This window comes from Melitaea cinxia, chromosome Z (assembly GCF_905220565.1).
Source record: "Melitaea cinxia chromosome Z, ilMelCinx1.1, whole genome shotgun sequence".
Classification (NCBI taxonomy): domain Eukaryota; kingdom Metazoa; phylum Arthropoda; class Insecta; order Lepidoptera; family Nymphalidae; genus Melitaea; species Melitaea cinxia.
This window is the reverse complement of record NC_059424.1, coordinates 14,840,376-14,865,169: the sequence shown is the minus strand read 5'-3', so window position 1 is coordinate 14,865,169 and position 24,794 is coordinate 14,840,376. Positions and strand designations below refer to the sequence as shown.

The 24,794-nt window shown below is 31.1% G+C and overlaps 1 protein-coding gene across 1 annotated transcript in view; it reads left to right on the top strand.

The window, feature by feature from the left end:
- Positions 1-24,794, top strand: part of LOC123668848 — a 59,301-nt gene that overhangs the window by 33,039 nt on the left and 1,468 nt on the right. The window contains exons 3-5 of the mRNA XM_045602539.1: positions 8,198-8,546; positions 12,632-12,770; positions 23,747-23,911. Of these exons, the coding sequence (XP_045458495.1) occupies positions 8,198-8,546; positions 12,632-12,770; positions 23,747-23,911 (653 nt within the window). The remainder of the gene's footprint in view (positions 1-8,197; positions 8,547-12,631; positions 12,771-23,746; positions 23,912-24,794) is intronic.

Below are 24,794 nucleotides of genomic sequence, written 5' to 3'. Positions count from 1 at the left end.
TCGGATCGACAAGATATATCCACAATATGCGGTTTGTGGCGTATTTTACATTTTAATAATGTAGAATAATATCAGTAATGAAAAATGATTTATACGTTGTCAAATATTTATGCGTGCGTTGAGAAACTTATTTAGTGTAAACTAAGGAAAATATTTAGCTACTTAAATATACAACAAATGATAAATGAACAAATGTCTTAATTTTAAAAATAAGCGTCAAATCAAATAGTCTCACTGAATTATTCTAGATTATTTATTTATTTAACAATTTATATACACTAGGATTGCAATAGGAAATAGCTCTTATAAACAATTCTGGTGCAAAGGCACTACTTATCCCATGATGGAATCTCTTCCAGTAGTCCTGCCACAGGAAAATAGCACTAGCATGAATACAGATTTTATTGCCGTTCAAAACGAGTACTTTCAACGAATATTTGTAAATGTTCTGTGTTTGTCCTTTTGGATCTCTCATAATGATTTGACAAGTGTGTAAATCCGCTGTTTCTTATAACCATAAACATTTTCCATGCTGATGATAAACCACTCTGACAATACTTACGACCGGCAGTGGAGCTACGTGGCAAATTATGCTTAAAAATATTTTAAATTGGTATATCTTTGTGCAGGTGTATATTTGCAACTGGCTTTCCGAAAAGTTATACATGTATACAATCAGAAATGAAAAGTGGTGCACTAAATCGTTCTAAGATAAATATCTTTAATGCAAATAATAGCATCCTTTCATTTTAAACCTCGTAAATGTTTATAGACACGCGAAAACCACTTAAAAGTGAGATTAACTCATATACGAACGAGCTTCAAATATGCTAATTAAATGCAAATACATAATAAATTATTTGTACATTGCGGTAAAATAATAATTAACGTCGAGTTTGCGCTGTGGTCACAGAGTCTATCATGATATACGAGTATTAAAACCACAAAATAAAATAAGCTCAAAATTAGCAGGTAGTACTATTTGTTCGATAAAAACATATTGAATAGATTTGATGAAATGTATATAGCTCACAGTGTAACTACAACTGCATAAAAGTCGGATTGTGCTGATACATTTTAATTTAAAGCTTCTTATGAAATTTGTATGTTATTTTGTTCCCTTTTAAGTTTTTAATCAAAAAAGTTTAATGTGCGTTTTAAAAGCAGATATTTCAGAATTATTTTCGCCAACGAATTAACGGTTTTTAATTAATTGCTCTTTCGTACTACTGTTAAAAATGTCATGTGATACGGACTATATGTATATTCTTCATTTTTGCATACATTTCAATACTCTAAAAAGTTTTATATGAGAGTCAAAATTAAGAAAGTAATATTCCTATTATCGCGTTAAAAATCTTTAAAAAACTACTTTTCGTGTGATATCCAAAAAATGTTTCGGCTTGTCGTAACATTAGCTAGGTTCTATTCTAAGTATTATGTATCTACTTATTAAAATAATCTGGATAGTGAGTTTTAGTTAAATGAGTTCGAGAGAATTGTGAATAATAAAACTCTCAGTAAATTCATTTAAATATATATTTTTGCATTTTAATGTGCATCGTGCCCGCACGAAATCAAAAGAGATCGCTTGTATGCAGTAAAATCAATCCGAATCTGAGAAATGAAATTCAATTTTACTTATTTGGTTACCTTAACTCCATTAAAATAAGTATTTTAATTTTAATTGCATTTATACTCGTAACTGATTCTGTTTTTGTAGTGTTTATGAAAATTCGCTTTTGTTACTCTGCTCTGGTGTGGCGGTGCGTGAGCCATGTATGCGTCTAAAACAGAAGCGGTTTGCGGGTTCGATATCCCCTCGGGATGGATATTTGTATTCGTACAAATATTTCTTTCCGGTTTGCCTGTCTGTCCTTGTGGTTCATCCCACCGTGCCTTGGACAACACGTTAAGTTGTCTGTCCTGGTTGTTATCATATACGTCTGATAGCGATCGTTACTAATAATAGGGAATATATCCGCCAACCCGAAATAGAGCAGTGTGGTGGATAAAGGTCGATCCTTCTCCTACACTATAGGCTGAATCGTATCGTTTCGTATCTAATCTACTTTTGTTACATTAATTAATATAAATTGTTATGTATTTATAATTTGTAGGATGTAAATAACGTCCCTGACTATATTTACAATGATTCAAAAACGGGATATTTGCCATGTTTTTTATTTTCATTTTTCGGAACTGGATATTTCGACATTAGCTACGAATGTCTTGTACACGAGACAGAGAGATCTCTCCTCTAAATTAAAACATGGTAAATATACAGTTTTTGAATAATTTTACTATATTTAATATTTTTGCAATATTGTATTTAAGAACTTTTTTGTCGCTCTCATTCTTTTTCTTAATCGTAGGTATTCCGGTACATATATTATGGGTAAATAAACCTCTGTGTTTCAAGTTTGCAAGGGATTTTGCAAACTTCCTTTTAAATCCAAACAAATACACAGTACTGTTAGCAAATACGTATATTTATTTTTGAAGTTCCTAAAAATACCAAAGAAAGTGAGACATCACAGACTAATTACTTTAATAATAATAATAATAATACACTTTATTGTACACCAAAAACAGAAATAATACATATCAAAGAAAGAAAGAAAATATTGACAATATATTCATTAGGTACAAAGGGCGGCCTTATCGCTAAAAAGCGATCTCTTCCAGGCAACCTTAGGGCAAAGGAAATGGTCTAGCGTCAGCATAGGTGTACAAGTTACAAAAAAAAAATTATTATAAATATTCAAATAATTAAACATATACATACATACATACATAAATAGATACATAAATACATACATACATACATACATATATACATATATACCCACGTACATGCATACATACATATAAATACATAATTGTATACATTATAATTATGAATTACTTGTTTATTGTTGAGTTTGAAGAAAATGCTTCCAACAGTCTTTTTAAAAAGTGCAGGTGTTTGTACACGTCTAATATTCAAGGGCAAGGTATTCCATAAGCGAGAGGCTTGAACTGTAAAAGATTTGTCATAAAAGGAAGAGGAGTGAGAAGGAATTTCAAGAAGAAAATTACTGTCAGAACGAAGACAGCGTTCGTGAGAATCACCAAGGAATTTGAAACGTTCTTTCTACTACTACTAACTACTTTACTGTTAGGTAACTTTACTGTTAGGTAGGTTAGGGACTAATTACTTTACTGTTAGGTATTAAAAATAGTTTTGTTTAGAAACTAAAAATGTATTTTTTCTCCGTAATTTAATTATCAAACCTACAGCTTTACTATAAAAATAAATAAAATTCTATAAAATACAGTTGCCTATAAATTAAATTCTTATAATAGCTTTCGTCAGGTAGAGCTAATTATTTACTTTAAGGTTAAATAAAAATGACAAAGATGCGTGGGTTTTATGGCGCTAGCTTTCAATTAAAACACTGGACTTTTTATAAGAACTATTTATAGCTTTAAAACATGTATATTTTTACCGCTTTCAAACATAAATATATATCATTGTCTTACTTTTATGCAATACAATTACCTTGTCCTGCCAACATCCCAGTCGTTTGAAAGTTATAAGCACACGTTTATACATTTCGACGACACATTTGTATGTCTATAAATATGTTAATTATTTGTAAATATATTCTTATATCTCCCCTTATATCTCCCCTTGAAGGTACAAGCTAAAAGTGCGTCGAATGACGTACTAGTTTTGTTGTTTTGACGTCAATAATATAAAATACTCAAGCTTTGTATAATATCAACAATTAACATTTTACATTTTATCTTGTTTTTATTATAATCTATTACCAAGCAAATAGTAACATCGATGCGTTGTGTTTTAACGCTCGCTCGCTTCAGCGTGTCTTATCCCACTGCTGGGCATAGGCCTCTTTCCCCATGTAGAAAAAGGATCAGAGCTTAATCCACCACGCTGCTCCAATGCTGGTTGGCCGATATGTTTTAACATTGAAATGTAATACATATTTGAAGACAAAATCAATTTAGTCCGTTTAGTTTTATACGATATCTTAGATTGAGAGTAATGTGTGTTTTATTTATTTTCTAATTGTACACACGATTTAAAAAGACATTCAAAACTTTCTGTAAACTTAACAATCGAAACTCGGACATAAATTTATGATATACTTACAATACGACATCGCTGAACTAACAAACCAAAGCTTTTAAAATATTAACAGGAAAACCTTTACAACGTAGGGGATATTTTTCTATCAAAAACAGAATGAGTGTAATCGGACTAAGTAAATAAATTACAACTAAGTATACATCTTGACTGTATTCGTCTTTCGCGAAGAATTTCGGATGCTTAATTCTCCTAATGTCTCCTATTTCACAGTAATGAAACATTACCCACGAAATGAAGATTAATTTAAATTACTTTGATATTTTTACAAAGATGCCTTGCATGCGTCAAGATCATTATTGAGTTACAATAAGTGAATACTTTTTACCAAACCTTTATTATAAATATTGTAATTGATTCAATGAAAAAACTAGTAACTCGCCGTGACTTCCCAAGGCTAATAATATAACGCTAGTATATAATCTTAGCGATAGCGACGGGTGCGACGCAGAGAGTAGGTCGCATCAATTAAGTCCCGTGATCGATGTGAGACTCTCGCATGGATTTATTTTCGCGCACAAATTTATATTTAGCCATAACTCCTAAGATAAAATTTAAATAATACGGTGCAAAGGATTACAATAATATTAATGAAGTGCTTAAAATAACTAGCGCATTATAGTTGATAAAGATGAATAATGTGTCTGTCTGAAATAACTAGTTAGAATATGTATAGTAAGCTATCCTTAAAAGATAGGCTTACGCCATCGCGGATTTTTGATGACCTATGAGAAAGATGTTTTTAACGCATCGAAAGCTTGTCATTAATTTACAAATAAAAACGAAATCTAACGAGCTAATCATTATACAAAGAGCTAAGAATATTTTAATGACCGTTAAGAAAATATAAGTCAAAAATAGTTTAGATTATGAACTTTAACCTAGTTGTAGCCCAGTAATCGATATCCAAATATAATCTTTCCATGTTTATCTTAGCGACATTTAGAACTCCGTCCACTTATTTTAAATTCATATTATATAACCTGTTGATTCTTTTACCCATAACATATTTTATTTTGAAATTTTTGCTTAATTTATTCAGCGCTCGGAGATAGTCTTGATTGACTGCAGGGATATTAATTGGATATATCAATTAGAGTTGACTACATTTCCACTGTGAAATAATTTATTCTTTAACTTTTTATTTACGTAATTTTTTGATTAGTCTTATAATTAATAATGAAACTTGATCATACTTTTTTTCTACCGTGTTTAATTAATTAATTAATGCCTTAAAAACTGTTTCGTCTCGCTGCTAAAGTCTATCGGTAATTATATTATATAAATAATACCTTATTAGCAATCTATGTGAGAGATAAAGTATAATTTCTTGGTTTCGAGAGGCAGTGCAATTAATTATGTTGACGCAAAAAATATAAATTGCAGGTAAAGCCGAAAAAACATATCTAAACTCTTAACTGCTGGATTGCGATATGTGTCAGACGACTACTGAAATCTCAAATGCTCTAATGAACCCGTATCATCAACAACAAATATAATATTACAATAATGAACATAGGTATTACGATAATAGTGCCTTTTCCATAGCCATAGCCTTTTCACGTGTGCTTTAATTTACTTAGTTACAGTCAGCATCTAAATTAATAAATTGCAAATTATAATTGTTTTGAGTAATTTTCAACAGTGCAGCTAAGTATTGTAAACATTATTAATAAAAGCTCTTTATGAGTTTTAATCAAGTAGACAAACAATGATAAATTAAGTGCGTGTCGTAAAATATGTCGGTCGACTATTACCTACTCGCCGACTTGGAAAGCTTATTGAATGTGCCACTCTTTCTTTTAACCGGCGATTATTAATAATATTCCCACATTTTTGCGAACATAAGTAGATTTTTATATATTAAAATTTTCTCGTATTACTAGCTATTTAATGATGTGGGAAGAATACAATGCGCACCACAAATAATTATACCACTATACACTCGTGTCAATTTTTTGATATAATACATATTACGTTTAAATTATTACTTGAAATATTTACTTAACTTTTTAAAATACTATTTTATATCGGAATCCTTTTCTGAGTAATAATTATTATATTGTTTTATCTATTACCCTTATGTCCATATGTTTCATAATTAATCTGAAATATAGAAAAAACTAATGTATTACTTTAAATGTTATACGAATCCATTATGTTAGTACTATAAATAAAGTGTTTCTGAACAATGTTTGCAAATGATGTAGTAAAAAATATAATACATGGGGCGTACTAAAAGTTTCCGGAACTGGCCAGTTACATAAACAATATTTAAAAACTAATCAAAACATTTGAAAATGGAACTATTTGGTTCTAGAATGCAGTTTGTTTTATTTGTATTGCGTGTCTACATTAACATGGATTTAACTCGGGAATATTTTCGTAGTATAATTTTCTATGATTTCAAATGTAATTTGACAGTTCAGCAGAGCCTCGCTCGGCTTCAATCTGATCTATTTATAACTGATTTGCGGAATTCAAGTGCGGTCGTGTCAATCTCAGTGACAAATCTCGCGAAGGTCACCCGTCCACCGCTGTGAACAACAAAAACATTGATGTTGTGCACCCTATGATCGAAACAGAAAGGCATGTGATCTACCATGAGATCCGGGCATTCTTAGACATAGATATGAATCAAATACAATCAATCCTACATAAACATTTGGGTGTGAGAAAGCTATACTCGCGGTGGATCCCACACAATTTGACCTAGGCTTAAAAAACGGATGGCGCCACTTGGTACAATACCATACTTACCAGATTTAACGAAGAGGCGTAAAGTTTGGTGTAGGACATAGCAACAGGTGACGAAGATGGATTTATTGCTACGATCCCAAAACCAAGCAGCCAAGCGGCTAACCAAGCCAAACCAACCAAAGCGGCTCGCGTGAAAAGTGCATCTAAGCGGATGGTTGCTTCTTTTTTTAATAAAACTGGACACATGGCTCCTGTTGCTTTGTAAAAATAACCGTAAACGCCGTATCATCTTGCACCACGACAATGCTAGCTCCCACACGGCTAGACAGACAAACGAATTTTAGAAGGACAAAAACGTAGAACTTATGAGAAATTCTGCATACAGTCCTGACCTGGCACCTTGTGACTTTTATCTTTTCCAAAAATTAAGAAACTATTACATGGTCAATGATTTTCATCACCAGAAGAGGCCATCGAAGATTATGAAAAACACTTTTATGAGGTCACCGCGGAGGAGTGGCACAAATGTTTTCAAAATTGGTTTAATCGTATGAAAAAGTGCATTAACGCAAAGGGAGAATATTTTGAGAAAAAAATTCATTTTTGACCTTTAATATTATTTTTTCTTATTCATTCCGGAAACTTTTAGTGTGCCCCACGTATAACAATTTATATTTACATCTAAAATTATACGGATGACATGCATTCATTTTCAAGCAATTATACAAAAAGCTGCTAAACTGCTAGAGGACCAGAAAAACTACACTTTTTCTTGGTGAATAAACGGTAAGGTAATAAAAGGTGTTAAGCGAGTAAAAAAAATCGTTCGAATTCCCTTAACATGCGTTAAGTGCTCTACGATTCTTAAAACATTTAAAGATAGTTATGACTCGTTTTCCCATCGCAGCACGCGCGAGCTTGTCCTTTTATTATTTACACTATGTGTGTAATTATTCCTCGATATATCTTAATACAATGTTGCCTTTTAATGAAAAGTTGTTATTTATTTAGTAGTTTTTTTATACGACGATTTGACCGTAAGCACAGGATGTCGACCATCGCGCTATCAGAAACCATTACATTTAAATCGTTTGGTTGCCTTCGTGATGAATAAATATTGGTCAGGCGGTTTGAATCAAAATAATAATATTAATTTAATTTTATATTTTCATTCTTCCTACATTATTATGATTTGTTATATACGAGTACTATTAATCCTTAATCCTGTGGAGGCCTATGTCCAGCAGTGGACTGTATAGGCTGTAATGATGATGATGATGATGATTAATCCTATAACAATCGTATCGAAATTTCTGTAACTAAATATTGGTTTTTATCATACAGGAAATCAAGTTAATCAATCAAATGGAAATGCAAGACGCTATGCCAGAACCAAATCTTTACGAATTTGAATATCCACGCTGGATTCCTAACGAAACTCCACCAAACTATATGATAAAAATGCTGAGCAATCCAGTTGGGTCTCAGTACTCTAAACAAAACTCTTTCTCAAATTTCGACACTAGATATACTGAAGTTAAATCAAAAAAAGAAGGCAGAAATCCTGGCACTAATGAGGAAATAAAGAAAGCGAGTCAGCCTAATCTGTTGAAAAATATGGGTCTTAGAAAATCCTTCGCTTTGACACCGTTTGATTCAGGTTATTATGAAGATACGACTACTGATTTGACAAGTAAGTAAATTTTAATAATTTATAATATAGTTTCGAAATCATTTGTAATTTGTGACACAAACATATAAGTATTCAAATCTAAAGAATTATTAATTAAGTCATAACAGAATATTATATAATAATTACAATACATGATATATCCAATTAAAACAATTTTAACTATTCAATATGATGAGCGAAGCAGAGCTGAGCTGAAAAAGGATATTTAATCTCTACTATAAAACATTATATAGTTATGTTGAGATTTGCCTTGCTGAAACAAGAAATTAAATATTTTGATCTGATCGATTTTAACTTTTAAAATTTTCGAATCAAGTCAATACGAGTATCTGGCGACAAGGTTTTATATCATATCAATTGTTTAATGACGTTATATTTTGATAGAAAAAAAGTTCTAAGGGACATGTTTATTTTAATTTTGCTCTTTTTTTTAAGTTTTTTACTTCTAATTTATTATTGTAAATTAAATTGCAATATTTTCCTAATAGCACATCAAAATCACAGAAATTATTATTATCAGCTAATATAGCCTGGCTAGTTTGTACTGTCGGCTAATTATTTAGTCTTGGTATTTCAGTAGTTATTTAGTCTATCAGTACCCAAAAAAAATTCTGATGCCCCAAATTTGAGTAAAACTTGATCGTGAAAACATTGGAACAGTTAATTTAGTTTAAATGAAACATTCATATCATATCTAAATAAAGTAAAACCGTTTTGCGCAATAAAAGAAAAAGTAAAATAAATATCAAATTAAAATTCACTTTTATAAATTTTAATTGAAATATTTATCATATACATAAACGTATGTATAATATTGAATTGATATTATAAAACATTCTTGTGGTTAATTTCCGATTTTAATTCTTTGCAGCAACATGTTTTAAACGGTCTCTTTAATATTCTAAAGTATTTAGAGTAATTGAAAATTATGAACACCTTTTCTACAAATACTTATTTCCAGTACACACTGTTCCATGAAATTTTGTTACTAGTCGAAAAAGATTACTTATACAGTGTTACCATACAATATGTTATATATTATTATTTGTATAAGTTTATACATAAATTAACTATGTAGAATAAGATTTTTTTGACGAAATCTATAATTTAGATGCCGGAAGCCTCATATCAGTCGCAATATTTTAACTTATATAAGAAGTTATTCACTTATAATTTAAAATAATTGTATTTTTCTCTATTCACAACATTGAGAACAATCACAATTTAAAAAAATAACATATTTAAATTTACAACGACACGTACCTATGATACAATACACGTTAATATGGATATAAAAAAACTACTTGTCCGAACTTGCTCAAATATAAATGAGGCCACGCAACAAGCACCAGCTTTTAAATTAAAAAAAAAAACATTAAAATCGATACACCCAGTAAAAGTTATTAGTGAATACACATAACATGCAATCGATTTAATTATATTTAGAAGTCGTAAAAGTAAGCATTAATTTAACGTAAACAAATTTATTTAAATACAATTATTGTTATATACAGCCTTATAAGAATATATAAAACTGAATTGTAATCTTCAGTGGGATTCTTATTTGTCATCCATTACTGGAAGACTATTCTGCAAATTCATCAAGTAACGGATGTTCATATGTGCATTATTTTCATTGCATCCTATTTAAAGGTTTCATATTATACAGTAAAATTGTGTAGTAATACTTCAAATAATGTTGGAGATTTAGGTCATCTGCCATGTATCATCTATCATCATCATTATTGTAATCATGTATTTAGTAGTTTTTACCTGAAAGAGTAACAAACTATTCATCCTCACAAATTTTATCTTTTTTAACTGACTTCCAAAACAGTAGGAGGTTCTCAATTCGATTGTATTTTTTTTTTTCATTTATGTTATCTCAGAACTTTTGACTGGGTGGACCGATTCCGATGATTTAAATTAAATAAAATCTAACAAGTACTTTTTGAGTTACATCTAATAATGCGTATTTACTTGACTGTTTTTTCCGGCCTAAGTTTTATTATATCGCATAACTTTTCACCGATTATCATACTTCATACGGATTTTGATGATTCTTATTTTAATCGACAGCTGATGCTTAAAGTCCCATTTAAATTTGATCGAGATTTGATACCAATTTTTTGAGTAATCTTTAATAACGCATATTTACTTGACTATTTATTATTCTACTCACGTTGTATTAAAAAGTAAAAACGTCAATATATACTGTTATAACATTATTATATATAAGCTTATACGTGTATTATATAAATATTTAAACTTAAACCTTAACTAATTGTTGCCTGCAACTTCATTCACTTGGAAAATTTTGATATGATTCCATATGTTATACTATCTATAGGAACCATCCATTATTTTAGAACGGAATTCATAACTTTAATAATAAAAATAAAGATAACCTTACTTATCTTCCTACGCTGCTAAGGGAAGAACATTTACAAACTACTTAGATACGTGTTTCTTTTGCTTAGAGAAAAGCTTAAGAATTAAATTTCAAATAATTTTATATAAGAAAATGTTAAAAATTTTATTCGTATAAGCCCGAACACCCCCATGTGGGGTAAAAAAAATTCATTCACACATGATCATTCCCTGTTTTGGCCCTTTAGTTAATGTATTTCGAAAATGTCCTACTTAAATAACGCTAAGCTACAATATCAATACTATTTAAATTTTAAAACGTTTGTCATTGATGGTTTGGCGTTAATATATTATTTATTAGAGACGTTGCCTTTTATTATCCGACTGCGAAGAGTTATGTTTTTCGCGCCTATCCTGTATGTATGCAGATATTCATATATTTAAGATATCTATAGATTAGTTTTGACAACCAGTGTTCTTAGATAAGTGACATTAATAAAAAATATAAGGACGACTGTGCGACTCAACAGCTTAAAGTTAAAAAAATAAAAGAGATACTGATATGGGTATCGCATTAAAGGATCATGATGAGCCCTTGTATTTTAAATACTATGTGTATCATCATGATTATAAAAATGCAATAATTTTCTTTTCTTTCATTTTCTATTTCAATTAGTTTTTACACAGTTGGGATTTTTAATTTTTTAAATTTATGCATAACTTGAGTGTTTGTTTTATTAAGTCTTAAAAGTGTATCTGAAAAGAGGATTAATTCAAAATTTACATTAAATAATTTGATTATTTTCCCCCAAACTGATTTATTTGTAAATATCAGCGTCGAAGGGAAAATAAATATCAACAATGTTTACGTAAACCATAATGAAACGAATTTTCTCTGACAAGTTGTGTATACACGCAAAGGCAATTTCGTTGGCCCCTCAAAAATATATCTATCTTAATCTACAGTGTACCTATAGGTATTTCTTAAGAAGACCGTATTCTAACAAATTAACGAACTCTTCAGTATTTTATATGACTAATGTTTTTTATGTTTTGATTTTTTTGAAATAAATAAACCGAAGTCAAAATTAAGTTAGGTTTTTTTTAAAATTCTTAACAATAATTATCAATTTTAAAAACTGATTTTTTGTCATAAATTTTTCTTTATGTTTAATTATTTATTTTTATATGTAAATTCATCAGCTAATAATTAAACTTACAAATATGTCGCTTATCTATAAGGTATCATGGTATGGGTATTTAATGTAATGAAATGGAATGAAAATAATAAAAGTACAATGTTTTATTAATTTTTGTTATGTACATGTAACGGCTATTCTCTAAAATAACATGGTATGTAAGTAAATTTTATATGCAGAATAAAACAGACGTCAAAGGCTAGTTATAATCATATGAACCAACTAATTGAGTAGTATGTTTTAGATTGTTTCCTAATTAATTATAAAGAAAAAGTGCTTATGCTTTAAAATTGATTGACTGAATGATATACAGATGGCTGAATTTAAGATAACCATTTTCTTTTGTATTCTATATTGATAGCTTACATAGGTTACATAGAACCAACGATAAGTGCGGCTACGCTTGTTTCGAAATTTTTAAAATTTAACAAACAAAGACAAATATTTCATAGAAAAGTAACTGGCAAGAAATAAAATATCGTTATGGTATATTACTAATTATAATATTTCTTCAAGCTACTCTGGATCCGGAGGTCGACAAAGGTGCAAAAGAATTAGAAACAATGGTTGAACCTCGTCAAACGCGACAAAATCCCAACTTGAGTAAAAACAAAGCGCTTGTTGCTGGAAATTTGGAAAGACTTCGCACTGGATTGTAAGTAAAACACTTAAAACATATTTTTTCATTACGTATTTTTTTTTTCTCATTTGACTTATTTATTATTTGGAATACTTTTATTATATAACCTATAATTCAAACAATCTATTTACATATTTTAATAAATATTTAATTTATTATTACATACATATTTAGCCATAGCATGATGTAACTTATTCTTTATTTTGTAAATATATTTATAATGACACACTTAAAACTGTCCTGTACCTGGCTTTGACGAATTGAATTTTTGAGTTACAAAGCTTTTCATAATTTAAAGGTCATCAAAGGAAACTTATCCTGACTAAGTTTTAAAGTAGAACAAAATATAAACGTTTGCAATATTTTCCTACATAGCTGCTTGTTTACTTGATACATGAATCATTTTGTAAACAAGCTCTAATAACGTCTATTCTGAACCTCTTACATAGGCTATGATAAAAGTGAAGCTTAGATCAAAGCAATGAAAGGTGTATTCAAAGCATAATATTTCGTATATTAAACAAATATCAGCAGCAAATTAAGTACAAAACATTTTCATAATTATTATTATAAGATAGAATTTGAACTCGTCTTTATACATATTTGTAACTAAAGTTGAAATCGAGTGCAATTTATATTTCAATATCGTCAATCTATTTAAAAGAAATGTAGGTTTATGTATTGCTTTCCATTTTCTATTAATTACATGGAGTTTTAAATCCAATGCTAGTAAAAACTTAGATTTTAGATAAAGTTTATAATATGTCCATCATAAATAGTATATTGAAGTGTGATGTAAGTACTTATTACTTAAATTAAACTTATTAATTAAGACTAGCTGGGCATAGTGGTTTCACCCGCGTTGATTTGAGGAAAAAACAGTATTCCTTCTTCTGAAAAGATACCTAACCTTCCTTTTTGATTTTTTTTTAATTTTGTAGTTGTGGATGCCGGTAGAGCAAGCAATTATCTTTAAAATGATATATAATTTATATGGAGTAATTGAGAGCTTTTTTTCAAAAATGGGAAGCAAACATCTTAACCTTACCGTATTAATATATAGTAATGGTCGCCCAGAGGTCGAAATTCGACCATAATTAAAAATTTAATTTGAAGAAAACCAAAAAATAATGAATATAAATACCCTTTCTAAAAAAAATTCAATTTGACTACAGACTTTGACAATCAACAAAAAAGTAAAAAGCGTTGTATGTCAAATACGTGGTAGTGTGTGTCATGTTTTATTTTTATTGATTTAATTCACTTTTTATGCATAATTTTAAAAAATGAGAATTTTGCACTCCATCTCTATATAAACCATAAATGTGCGAAATTTCAATCTCCTCCGTCCGCGTCTTTTTCGTAAAAAGGGGTAGGTACAAAGTTATTGTTTCACGTATTAATACGTGAACTTTGATGACCAGATGACATATAAAATTAATAACTGTATAATAAAATCTCACAGACGGTTTTACAATTGTCTGAGAATAAATTTAAAGCTTTTAAAAAAAAAATTACTTAATGTTATTATTCGCTGCAGGATTACATCTATAATATATATAAAAGCGAGAGGTCACTCACTCATCACGAAATCTCCGAAACTATAACACCTACAAACTTGAAATTTGGCAGGTAGGCTCCTTATAGGACGTAGACATCCGCTAAGAACGGATTTTACGAAACTCGACCCCTAAGGGGGTAAAACGGGGGTTGGAAGTTTGTATGAAAGTCCTATGTTTTTGGAGTAAGAGACCTGAAATTTAAAATGTATGCTCTATAGATGGTAAGAAAGTGACCAAATAATGTATCTTTAGAAATCAACCCCTTTTTGGGGTTGAAACGGGGGATGGTACATTGACTCACTGATCACGAAATCTCCGAAACTATAACACCTACAAACTTGAAATTTGGTAGGAAAGCTCCTTATAGGGCGTAAACATCCGCTAAGAACGAATTTTACGAAAATAGACCCCTAAGGGGGTAAAACGGGGGTTGGAAGTTTGTATGAAAGTCCTATGTTTTTGAAGTAAGAGACCTGAAATTTAAAATGTATACTCTATAGATGATGAAAAGGCGTCCAAATAATGTATCTTTAGAAATCAACCCCTTTTTGGGGTTAAAACGGGGATGGTAGGTTGACTCACTGATCACGAAATCTCCGAAACTATAACACCTATAAACTTGAAATTTGGCAGGTAGGCTCCTTATAGGACGTAAACATCTGCTAAGAACGGATTTTACGAAACTCGACCCCTAAGGGGGTAAAACGGGGGTTGGAAGTTTGTATGAAAGTCCTATGTTTTTGAAGTAAGAGACCTGAAATTTAAAATTTATGCTCTATAGATGATGAAAAGGCGTCCAAATAATGTATCTTTAGAAATCAACCCCTTTTTGGGGTTAAAACGGGGATGGTAGGTTGACTCACTGATCACGAAATCTCCGAAACTATAACACCTATAAACTTGAAATTTGGCAGGTAGGCTCCTTATAGGACGTAGACATCCGCTAAGAACGGATTTTACGAAACTCGACCCCTAAGGGGGTAAAACGGGGGTTGGAAGTTTGTATGAAAGTCCTATGTTTTTGAAGTAAGAGACCTGAAATTTAAAATGTATGCTCTATAGATGATGAAAAGGCGTCCAAATAATGTATCTTTAGAAATCAACCCCTTTTTGGGGTTAAAACGGGGATGGTAGGTTGACTCACTGATCACGAAATCTCCGAAACTATAACACCTATAAACTTGAAATTTGGCAGATAGGCTCCTTATAAGACGTAAACATCCGTTAAGAACGAATTTTATGAAAATCGACCCCTAAGGGGGTAAAACGGGGGTTTGAAGTTTGTATGAAAGTCCTATGTTTTTGAAGTAAGAGACCTGAAATTTAAAATGTATGCTCTATAGATGATGAAAAGGCGTCCAAATAATGTATCTTTAGAAATCAACCCCTTTTTGGGGTTGAAACGGGGTATGGTACGTTGACTCACTGATCACGAAATCTCCGAAACTATAACACCTACAAACTTGAAATTTGGCAGAAAAGCGTCTTATAGGACGTAAACATTCGCTAAGAACGGATTTTACGAAACTCGACCCCTAAGGGGGTAAAACGGGGGTTGGAAGTTTGTATGAAAGTCCTATGTTTTTGAAGTAAGAGATTTGAAATTTAAAATGTATGCTCTATAGATAATAAAAAGGCGTCCAAATAATGTATCTTTAGAAATCAACCCCTTTTTGGGGTTAAAACGGGGATGGTAGGTTGACTCACTGATCACGAAATCTCCGAAACTATAACACCTATAAACTTGAAATTTGGCAGGTAGGCTCCTTATAAGACGTAAACATCCGCTAAGAACGAATTTTATAAAAATCGATCCCTAAGGGGGTAAAACGGGGGTTTGAAGTTTGTATGAAAGTCCTATGTTTTTGAAGTAAGAGACCTGAAATTTAAAATGTATGCTCTATAGATGATGAAAAGGCGTCCAAATAATGTATCTTTAGAAATCAACCCCTTTTTGGGGTTGAAACGGGGTATGGTACGTTGACTCACTGATCACGAAATCTCCGAAACTATAACACCTACAAACTTGAAATTTGGCAGAAAAGCTCCTTATAGGACGTAAACATTCGCTAAGAACGGATTTTAAGAAACTCGACCCCTAAGGGGGTAAAACGGGGGTTGGAAGTTTGTATGAAAGTCCTATGTTTTTGAAGTAAGAGATTTGAAATTTAAAATGTATGCTCTATAGATGATGAGAAGGTGTCCAAATAATGTATCTTTAGAAATCAACTCCCTTTTGGGGTTAAAACGGGGGATGGTAGGTTGACTCACTCATCACAAAATCTCCGAAACTATAACATCTACAAACTTGAAATTTGGCAGGTAGGCTCCTTATAGGACGTAAACATCCGCTAAGAACGGATTTTACGAAACTCTACCCCTAAGAGGGTAAAACGGGGGTTGCAAGTTTGTATGAAAGTCCTATGTTTTTGAAGTAAGAGACTTGAAATTTAAAATATACGCTCTTTAGATAGTGAGAATGTGTCCCAATAATGTATCTTTAGAAATCAACTCCCTTTTGGGGTTAAAACGGGGATGGTAGGTTGACTCCCTCATCACGAAATCTCCGAAACTATAACAGCTACAAACTTGAAATTTGGCATATAGGTTTCTTATAGGGCGTAGACAGTAGTGAGGAGGTGTCCAAATAATGCATCGTAATCTATATATATAAAAGAGAAAGGTCACTGACTCACTCATCACGAGAACTCAAAAACCGCTGGATGGTCCATCTATCCAGCATGGACAAAGATGAAATTTGGCAGGGATGTAGATTACCTATAGTTAGTAGTCGCCGCTAAGAACGGATTTTGCGATATTTCACCGCTAAGGGGGTTTAATTACGGTTGATAGTTTGTATGAAACATATACAGCAGCTATAAGTTCACCTGATAGGTTATTTATACTGCAGCTTGAAAATAAAATTAAAAATGTAGTGTGTAGAGGTTTTATAAAAATAGCTATTAAATTATACTAAATTGTGCCTTTTAAAAAGTTACTCAGTGTGATAAGCATTTCAAGTGACTGAAGTAAAAAAATAATTTGCATTAAACATCTTTATAGTAATGCATTACTATAAAGATGTTTAATGATAAGATATGCATATCTTCATAACCACGCGGACGTAGTCGCGGGCGTCCCCAAAAGTGTATGTGATCGATTCCCTCAAAATCTACTAAACGGATTTACATGCGGTTTCACTAATGGAGAGAGGGCTTCAAGAGAAAGGTTTACGGAATAGCTAAGCCGATTTTGATGAAAGTTTCATTGGAAGTTTGCTGGGAAAACTTTGTGACACATTGATTTCAACGCGGGCGAAGCCGCGGGCACAGCTAGTTAATTATAAAGATGTGTTGATTTATCAACGCTCTATTTCATGTAAGATATTACCAATTTTGTCTTAAAACACAGTTTATTTTTTTAAGGTGTAACTACGGAGTTTCTTGCCGATTATTTTCTGCAGTTTCTATATTCCAAATCGGTGCTAGCGTAATTTTTAACGATAATTAAAATTTTAATTTGTGAAATGACGATTTCAAAGTCCTTTGAAGTTTATTTGAAAGTTATTTTTTATTGATATTGAGTGATCAATACCACTAACTTTATTATTAATGTAATCTTTTATGTGCTTTATAATTATTACTAAACAATTATTGTTTAGCATTAATAAGACTAAAGTTATAATAGACCATTACTAAGAAGTTCAATCATAAAAACAGAGGAATGACAAAATCCAAACTAATTAAAAAACACAATTCCATTAAGTAAATGTAGATACCATAAAAATGTTACATTCAATCTAGCGGCTGACGTCGGAAATTCGGCCACAGATTCAATTTCGTACAATTTCCCGGACGTTTATACAAAACTTGAATGGCATGCAGTTAATTCCGTTAAAAGGGAATCGTGGTTCAGCCACAGGTGGTAACAAGTACATGTATAACTGAGCGAAATGCGACTACACTTCGTTATACTTTCTGCTTTGAAGTTCGGAAAAACAATTTTGCATTTACTCTCGGAAAATGCTTTTATTTTCGCTACATTAATTTAAGAAAGTTTTACATAAGTACATATTTTGTATTCAATCGTATACATAATATAAAAGCATCATACATATTTTGTATTCCATCGTATATATAACTAACGAACAGCGAAATTCGTTATGCCATATGTTTTTTATGAATATATTAACCTTTTTTATATAATTTATTCTTTTTTACAATCCTTGTAGGTACTGATAAAAACGAACAGACTAAAAACGATTTCGTACTTATGTTCGAATGTAATGCGCGTTTATACATTTCAGTGATTTACATATTTGATTCGTCACTAAATGACAAGTATTGTATATATATACTCAATACTTGTGATGAATAATCTACAATACAATACAATACAAATACTCTTTATTGCACACTATCAGAGAAAATTTTTACCCGCCTGCCCAGCGTGGTGACTATGGGCAAAACACATGAGTTCAAGCCATTTTTGGTGCGAACTTGTGGCGGTCTATGTCCAGCGGTAGACTCTGTTAGGCTGAAATGATGATAACTGCATTAAATTATTTTAATACAATTTTATTATAAGTTTATTTTAATTTTTTATAGAATCAAATTACTTATTACCTTTTAATACCTAATTAGTATTTAAAGGTTTTCTTCAAATTTCATTCTATACAAAATACACTTTCAATTTTTATTCTACATACCAAAAAATTATTTAAAAAGTTCTTTACTTTCAGTATTTTTTTGTTTTCATCAATATTTTTTTTTAATTATGGTCGAATTTCGACCTCTGGGCGACCACTAGTTTATATAATGCTATATTGCTCAATATTATTATAGGTAATTGAAATACCCTTTAATATCTGGAAAATAAAAAAATCCTCATTGCTATTGATGTTTGGCGTTCTCGAGAGCCAAACGAACGCTAGAAGAGAAACGCTATTTACTCTCTTTGTATTTGCGATTCACCTCTTATTCGACGAAGTCCTACGACAGTTCGATAAAGCCTACATATATTCGGGTCGTATTCTGAAACGTATTCTGTACGTACACATAACTGGATTAGTCAAATAAATAAGGTTTTTGGTAGTTTTTAGAATCAATTCATATATTTCAAATAGAGATAGTATTTGCATTTGCTAGCGATATATTTTCTCCACCATATTTCACCCAAGCAAACCAAATTTAAAGTAGTATCTATATAATTTAAAATATTTACATCATGTTAATTTTAAAGATTACAAGTTACATTAAAAAAAGCTAGAAACATCGACAAATCGAAGGCGTGTTTATGAGAAAGTTATACAGAGACGCCACATATCTGTCTAATAAAACCTCATTATCTTTAAAAAAAATATTATCTTACTTAAAAAGTATAGTTATATATATTTATTCCTTACAATATTTCAATTAAAAAAGTCGAAAGCAAAAAGAGTATCAGTTGAAGAAGTTTCATCTAAAAACATATAGAATAACCCGTTTTTATATTCTGAGTTGTTTTACAAATATAAACCTACGCAGATTTATTTATCTTACCTCCAACATTTCTCCCTTAAACGAGAAGAGACCTTTCTGCCCGGAAGTAGAATATTCAAATTCTGTTAAATACCGTATGCTTAATCATTTACCTCAATTTTTTTATAATTATAGACCGGAAGTTTCTATATAAACTTTAAAATTCAATCGGATATTTATAGTCTAAAATCGAATATTTGAGTATTGTTTGACTGAAACAGATCTTCTACCCCTTAATTTACTAGAGAAATTTCTTAGTAGGCAACAATCGAAATATTTTTCCTTCGATGACCTCAGCTGGGAAGGCTTTAAAATTTATTACGACAAAACGTTGTATAGAGAACACGTAATTCAACAAATCGAAAGTTCTATGGCAAAATGTATATAGCTATTTGCCGGTGCAGTCTTTTAGTTTAGACTCTTCAAACCACAATGCATTCAATCGCTTCGCAGATTGTAATCGACTTCAGTTGAGAGCAGTGTGTGTTTCATTATAGCCCAAGAGCTCGCAAGAGACAGACCTTTGTAATTTTATAAAAGCTGAAAGCTACTCAGCGCATGTTCCCAACATAGGTAGAAGCAATGACTAAATATGAAGGTAAACTCATAGTGGCTTTGACAGATACCAAGTAGCTAAGGCGTACAAAGTGCCAACTAAATTTCGTTATTTTTTAAAGCGTAATTTTTGAAAATATTTTTTCGAAGTAATATTAGACATCACGTCAACCATTGCCCCAACCTTTTGTAACTTAACTTACGTCATAGTAAAAAGCTGAATTTTACATATATTACTTGGCTACATAGGTCTATTAGATATTATTAAGGAGGCCATGGCTGACTGGCATCTCTCGCTGCTGAACTTGGAGTAGACAACTCGATCACCACCTGTGATGGCCACTAAGGCCTGGTGCTGGGGTCCCCAAGTAACGTATTCCTCTAGAGCATTGATTCCCAAAGTGGTCAAGATGGACCCCCAGGTGTTCACAAGAGATTCAACGGGGCTCTACTTTAGTGTTACCAAAAACTGGGGATTTACAATTCGTAATCCGGGTCCGCAAAAATTTATGGAAGGGCGCCGTGGGCTATAACCTTGGTAAAAAAAAGATCATCGGAAATATATTAACTTATAGTTAATATTATAGAACGATCGGCCTAAAAAAATGGGTAAGCCGAAAAATTTCATTCCTTTTTTTCACACCGTGTCGAGACTGACAAAGTCACAATGTAAATTTCCATACTTAGATCTAATTTTCCCATTTTTGTTTTTGTGAATGTACTAGAAATGTAGCTGAAGAGTCCTACGGAACCAGCAAAATTTTGAAAGAGTCTATGAGAAAAATAGTTTGGGGACCCGTGTTCTAGAGTGTAGCGCACCGTGTCCGTCGCCACACTCGTGGCAAGCAGGGGTAGCTCTTCTAGGGATTTGATGCAGGTACTTACCGAATTAGCCATGTCCGGTAAGAACCGGTATCAGCCTGAAAGTCAGCACCACATGCCACTCTTTTAACCCAACGATGGGACTGTTCCAACCCCGGCCAGACAAATATTTAGGTTAGCCGTGGGTGGGAGTGCAAAGAAATTTTGTAAACCTTTGGTACCAAGTATCTGCTAAAGTCAATATGAATCAACCTTCACATTTGGCCATTAAATTTTTAGCGTTTATAAAATGAGAAAAGTCTGGCCCTCGCGGTCTCTTGATCTCTTAGCTCATTGTTGACATATGTTAACAAATTGTATCTACTTCCCATTTAGAAGTTTAGAAATAACATAAACATAAATAAAATACCTATATATTATTTATGTTTATGTTTAGGTAACAAGAGAACAATAATTTTCATAAATATAAATTTTAGAAAATATTGATACCAAGCATTTTGCATAAGATATACAAATCACGACAGTTACTTTATTAAACAAGAAAATTTTGTCCATATATCAAACTTTTGACGACTTTGTATGCAATAGTAAAATATTTCGACTCTCTGACCGACGGCGGCAGAATGTATTGTTGTATCTCAAAGGTAAAACATTATAAAAGGAAAAAAAAACATTATAATTGCAGTTTACATAAGCAATGAGCCAGTAAATTAATTGCAGGGCTAATAAGGACTACCGTTTACCCGTCTCTTTACTGCCCAACACTCTACGCTGGTTGAAAATAAACCGACAGAACATAAATGTCGTAAATGAGAGGTGAAATTTCAGTTTTCGCACTTAGTGACCTCCTAGAGATCCACCCCTACATTCCTTTAGTGGCATGGGAACAGTAATTTTTTTTAACTTGGAGCAATTTAATGATAATAATTTATTTCTAAATAATAATTTTATGAAATCATTTGTAGTCCATTCAAGCATAAATTACCATTGGGAGAGTGGTTTTAGTGAGTTTTACGTAATCAAAGAGCAGCGGTTTATTTATTTATGCTTTCACATGTATTAGAATAAGGTGCATGTTCACTTCACTTCTTCAACGACCTTCACTTGATCTAGCGGTGTTGGTTCTACAGCATGTCGCAACAAAACAGTACGGTCATAGAAATATTTCCTTACTTAAAACACACCTGTTTTAAAATAATATACCTATTTTGTAATAAAATAATACTTAGACAAGAAATAGTAATTTAGAGGTAGAGGAAATAAACCGATTAAACTCTTTTGATCGTACTGTTTGATAAAATAAGGTATTTGCTCAAAATAGAAATTTAAAATTCACTCATAGAAACAAACAAGATTTTTTTATAATCACGAAATTTATGAAAATGGCTGTCAATTTGTACTTTCTTGATTTAAAAAAATGCTTGAGATTAATTTTAAAATAAGTTTTTCAGCTTTATTCCGTAACTTTTCTTTATTAAGAGTATTATGTTTAAAATAACAAAAACGTAATTTACAATACACGTTATTTCAAAACATACTCGAAATATTAGTAAAAAACTTACGTAACTTTAACTAGTTTTACTTTACATAATATATTTAAATAAGAAATAATGGATAAAAAATAACTTTTCATCAAGGGAGACAATTGACAGCATATAGTTGCACTTTTATTTAATTGTACTTAGTTTGTAAGTTATTAACGATCATCATTAACATAAATATTAACAATACAATTAAGTTTTATTATGCTATTGTGTCATAGCTTTACATGTACCTACAGAACACAGGAACAACGTAAGCGTTAACCAGTATATTATGGTAATTAGTTCAGCCTAAGCAATTTAGGTACTGTGTTTTATATAAAAGCTTCATCTAATATCTATTTATTTGCTTTGGTTAATTAATAATTCTCTAACGCAAAGTAAATTATTAGATATTTTAGATAATTACAGCGTTAGCTACAAATTGTTATACAATACATTAATTTTTACCATACTAAGCTTGTCTGTAATTCTTCGAAATAATTTTACATTGTCACGTACATATAATTATATCAATCGATAAATGCTCTTTCAAACTTCTGATAAAATACTGAATCCTACCTAAACATGCATTAATACATTTGTCACACAAATTTTTCTTATTCGTAAAAAGAAGTTGACATTTATTATATAGTCGCACAAGTTGATTGAAGAATTATATATTTGAAATAAATTATTAGGTCAGAAAATTCGTATTATTTTTCTCTCTGATTTAAAACATATTTAAAGAAATCAAATTTTAAACTACATTGGTGATGACGCTAAAGAATAAAGAGAACAAAATGTAATTAAACTTACACGTTACACGAGTGATGCATATTTGTATTTAGACAAGCATTTTGAATACATATTTGATTTTCTAACATACGTATACACTCGTATTATAGGCGATGTAATACACTTTAGAATAGCTTCTTTTAACGTTGACGATGCGAAAATCAAGCCATAAAAAACATTTTTTATACTTTGTTATATGTCTGGATCCTATACAGTACAATGAATGAAGACGCTGATGGTACGGATAGGCCTCACCACATTCATGTACTGGAGACCCCAACCGTAGACCCGGCTAACTCCATATACGGAGTAGCATTGCTGGCTGCAGTTGGTGCGGCTCTTACAATGGCGATCGTCGGCTTCGCCGTCGGATGGTACACGTAAGTGAGGAGTAGGAATAAAATATGCTTATTGGTTAATTATTACTTCATTAAAATATTGTCTAACTTTTGTAGCTGCTAAAGTACGCAGTTTTTTTTATATTGAAAAAAAAATATTAACAGTTAATTTATCGTTGAAAATAGAAAATATAAACGTGGTTTGATTAAATTGCAATTTAAAGTTATAAAATTAAAATTGATTCAAACTGCGTTTTTAAGGATAATAAAATTAGACAGTATAAATCTACGTTCGTCACGTGACCCTTGACTCTTGTCCAGTCGGGTTCAGTAACAGCTTGACTTGACAAAGGGCTATCTTGTTTCATAGAGGACACTATAATCTTCATTTAAATGTACGTTGTTGACGTTTAGTTATTACAATAGACCTGTTGTAGTATCGTAGAACGAGATACAATCCACGCAATACTAGATTAACTAATTAGTTTTAGTAGATTTGTTATATATGATGTCTATAAATTTAACAAACATTACATTTTAAGTGTTAAAAAAGCTAATATACTCTCATAAAATGGATATGCGTTACAACGTATCGTGATATTACATTTTTTTATATAAAAATGTTTTCTAAATTTCTTAATCATTCAAAACGTAAATAAAAGAAATTTATTAAGATTTTAAAAATATTGGTGTATCTTCGTAATTCCCAAATTGTTAATCTAAATGCTTATTATTATTATAAACTACGTTTTTATAATGGATTTAAAAATGAGTTGGCCTATCCTATATTCAATTATAGGCTGCCATTCAAACGCTACTTGGACCGATACTTTTCAATGAGTATTGTATCTCATATCAGTTTGCGTAGTTGGAATAAAAAATTATCTGCTCAGGTTAAAATAGTTAAAGTCTAGAATAGTTTGTA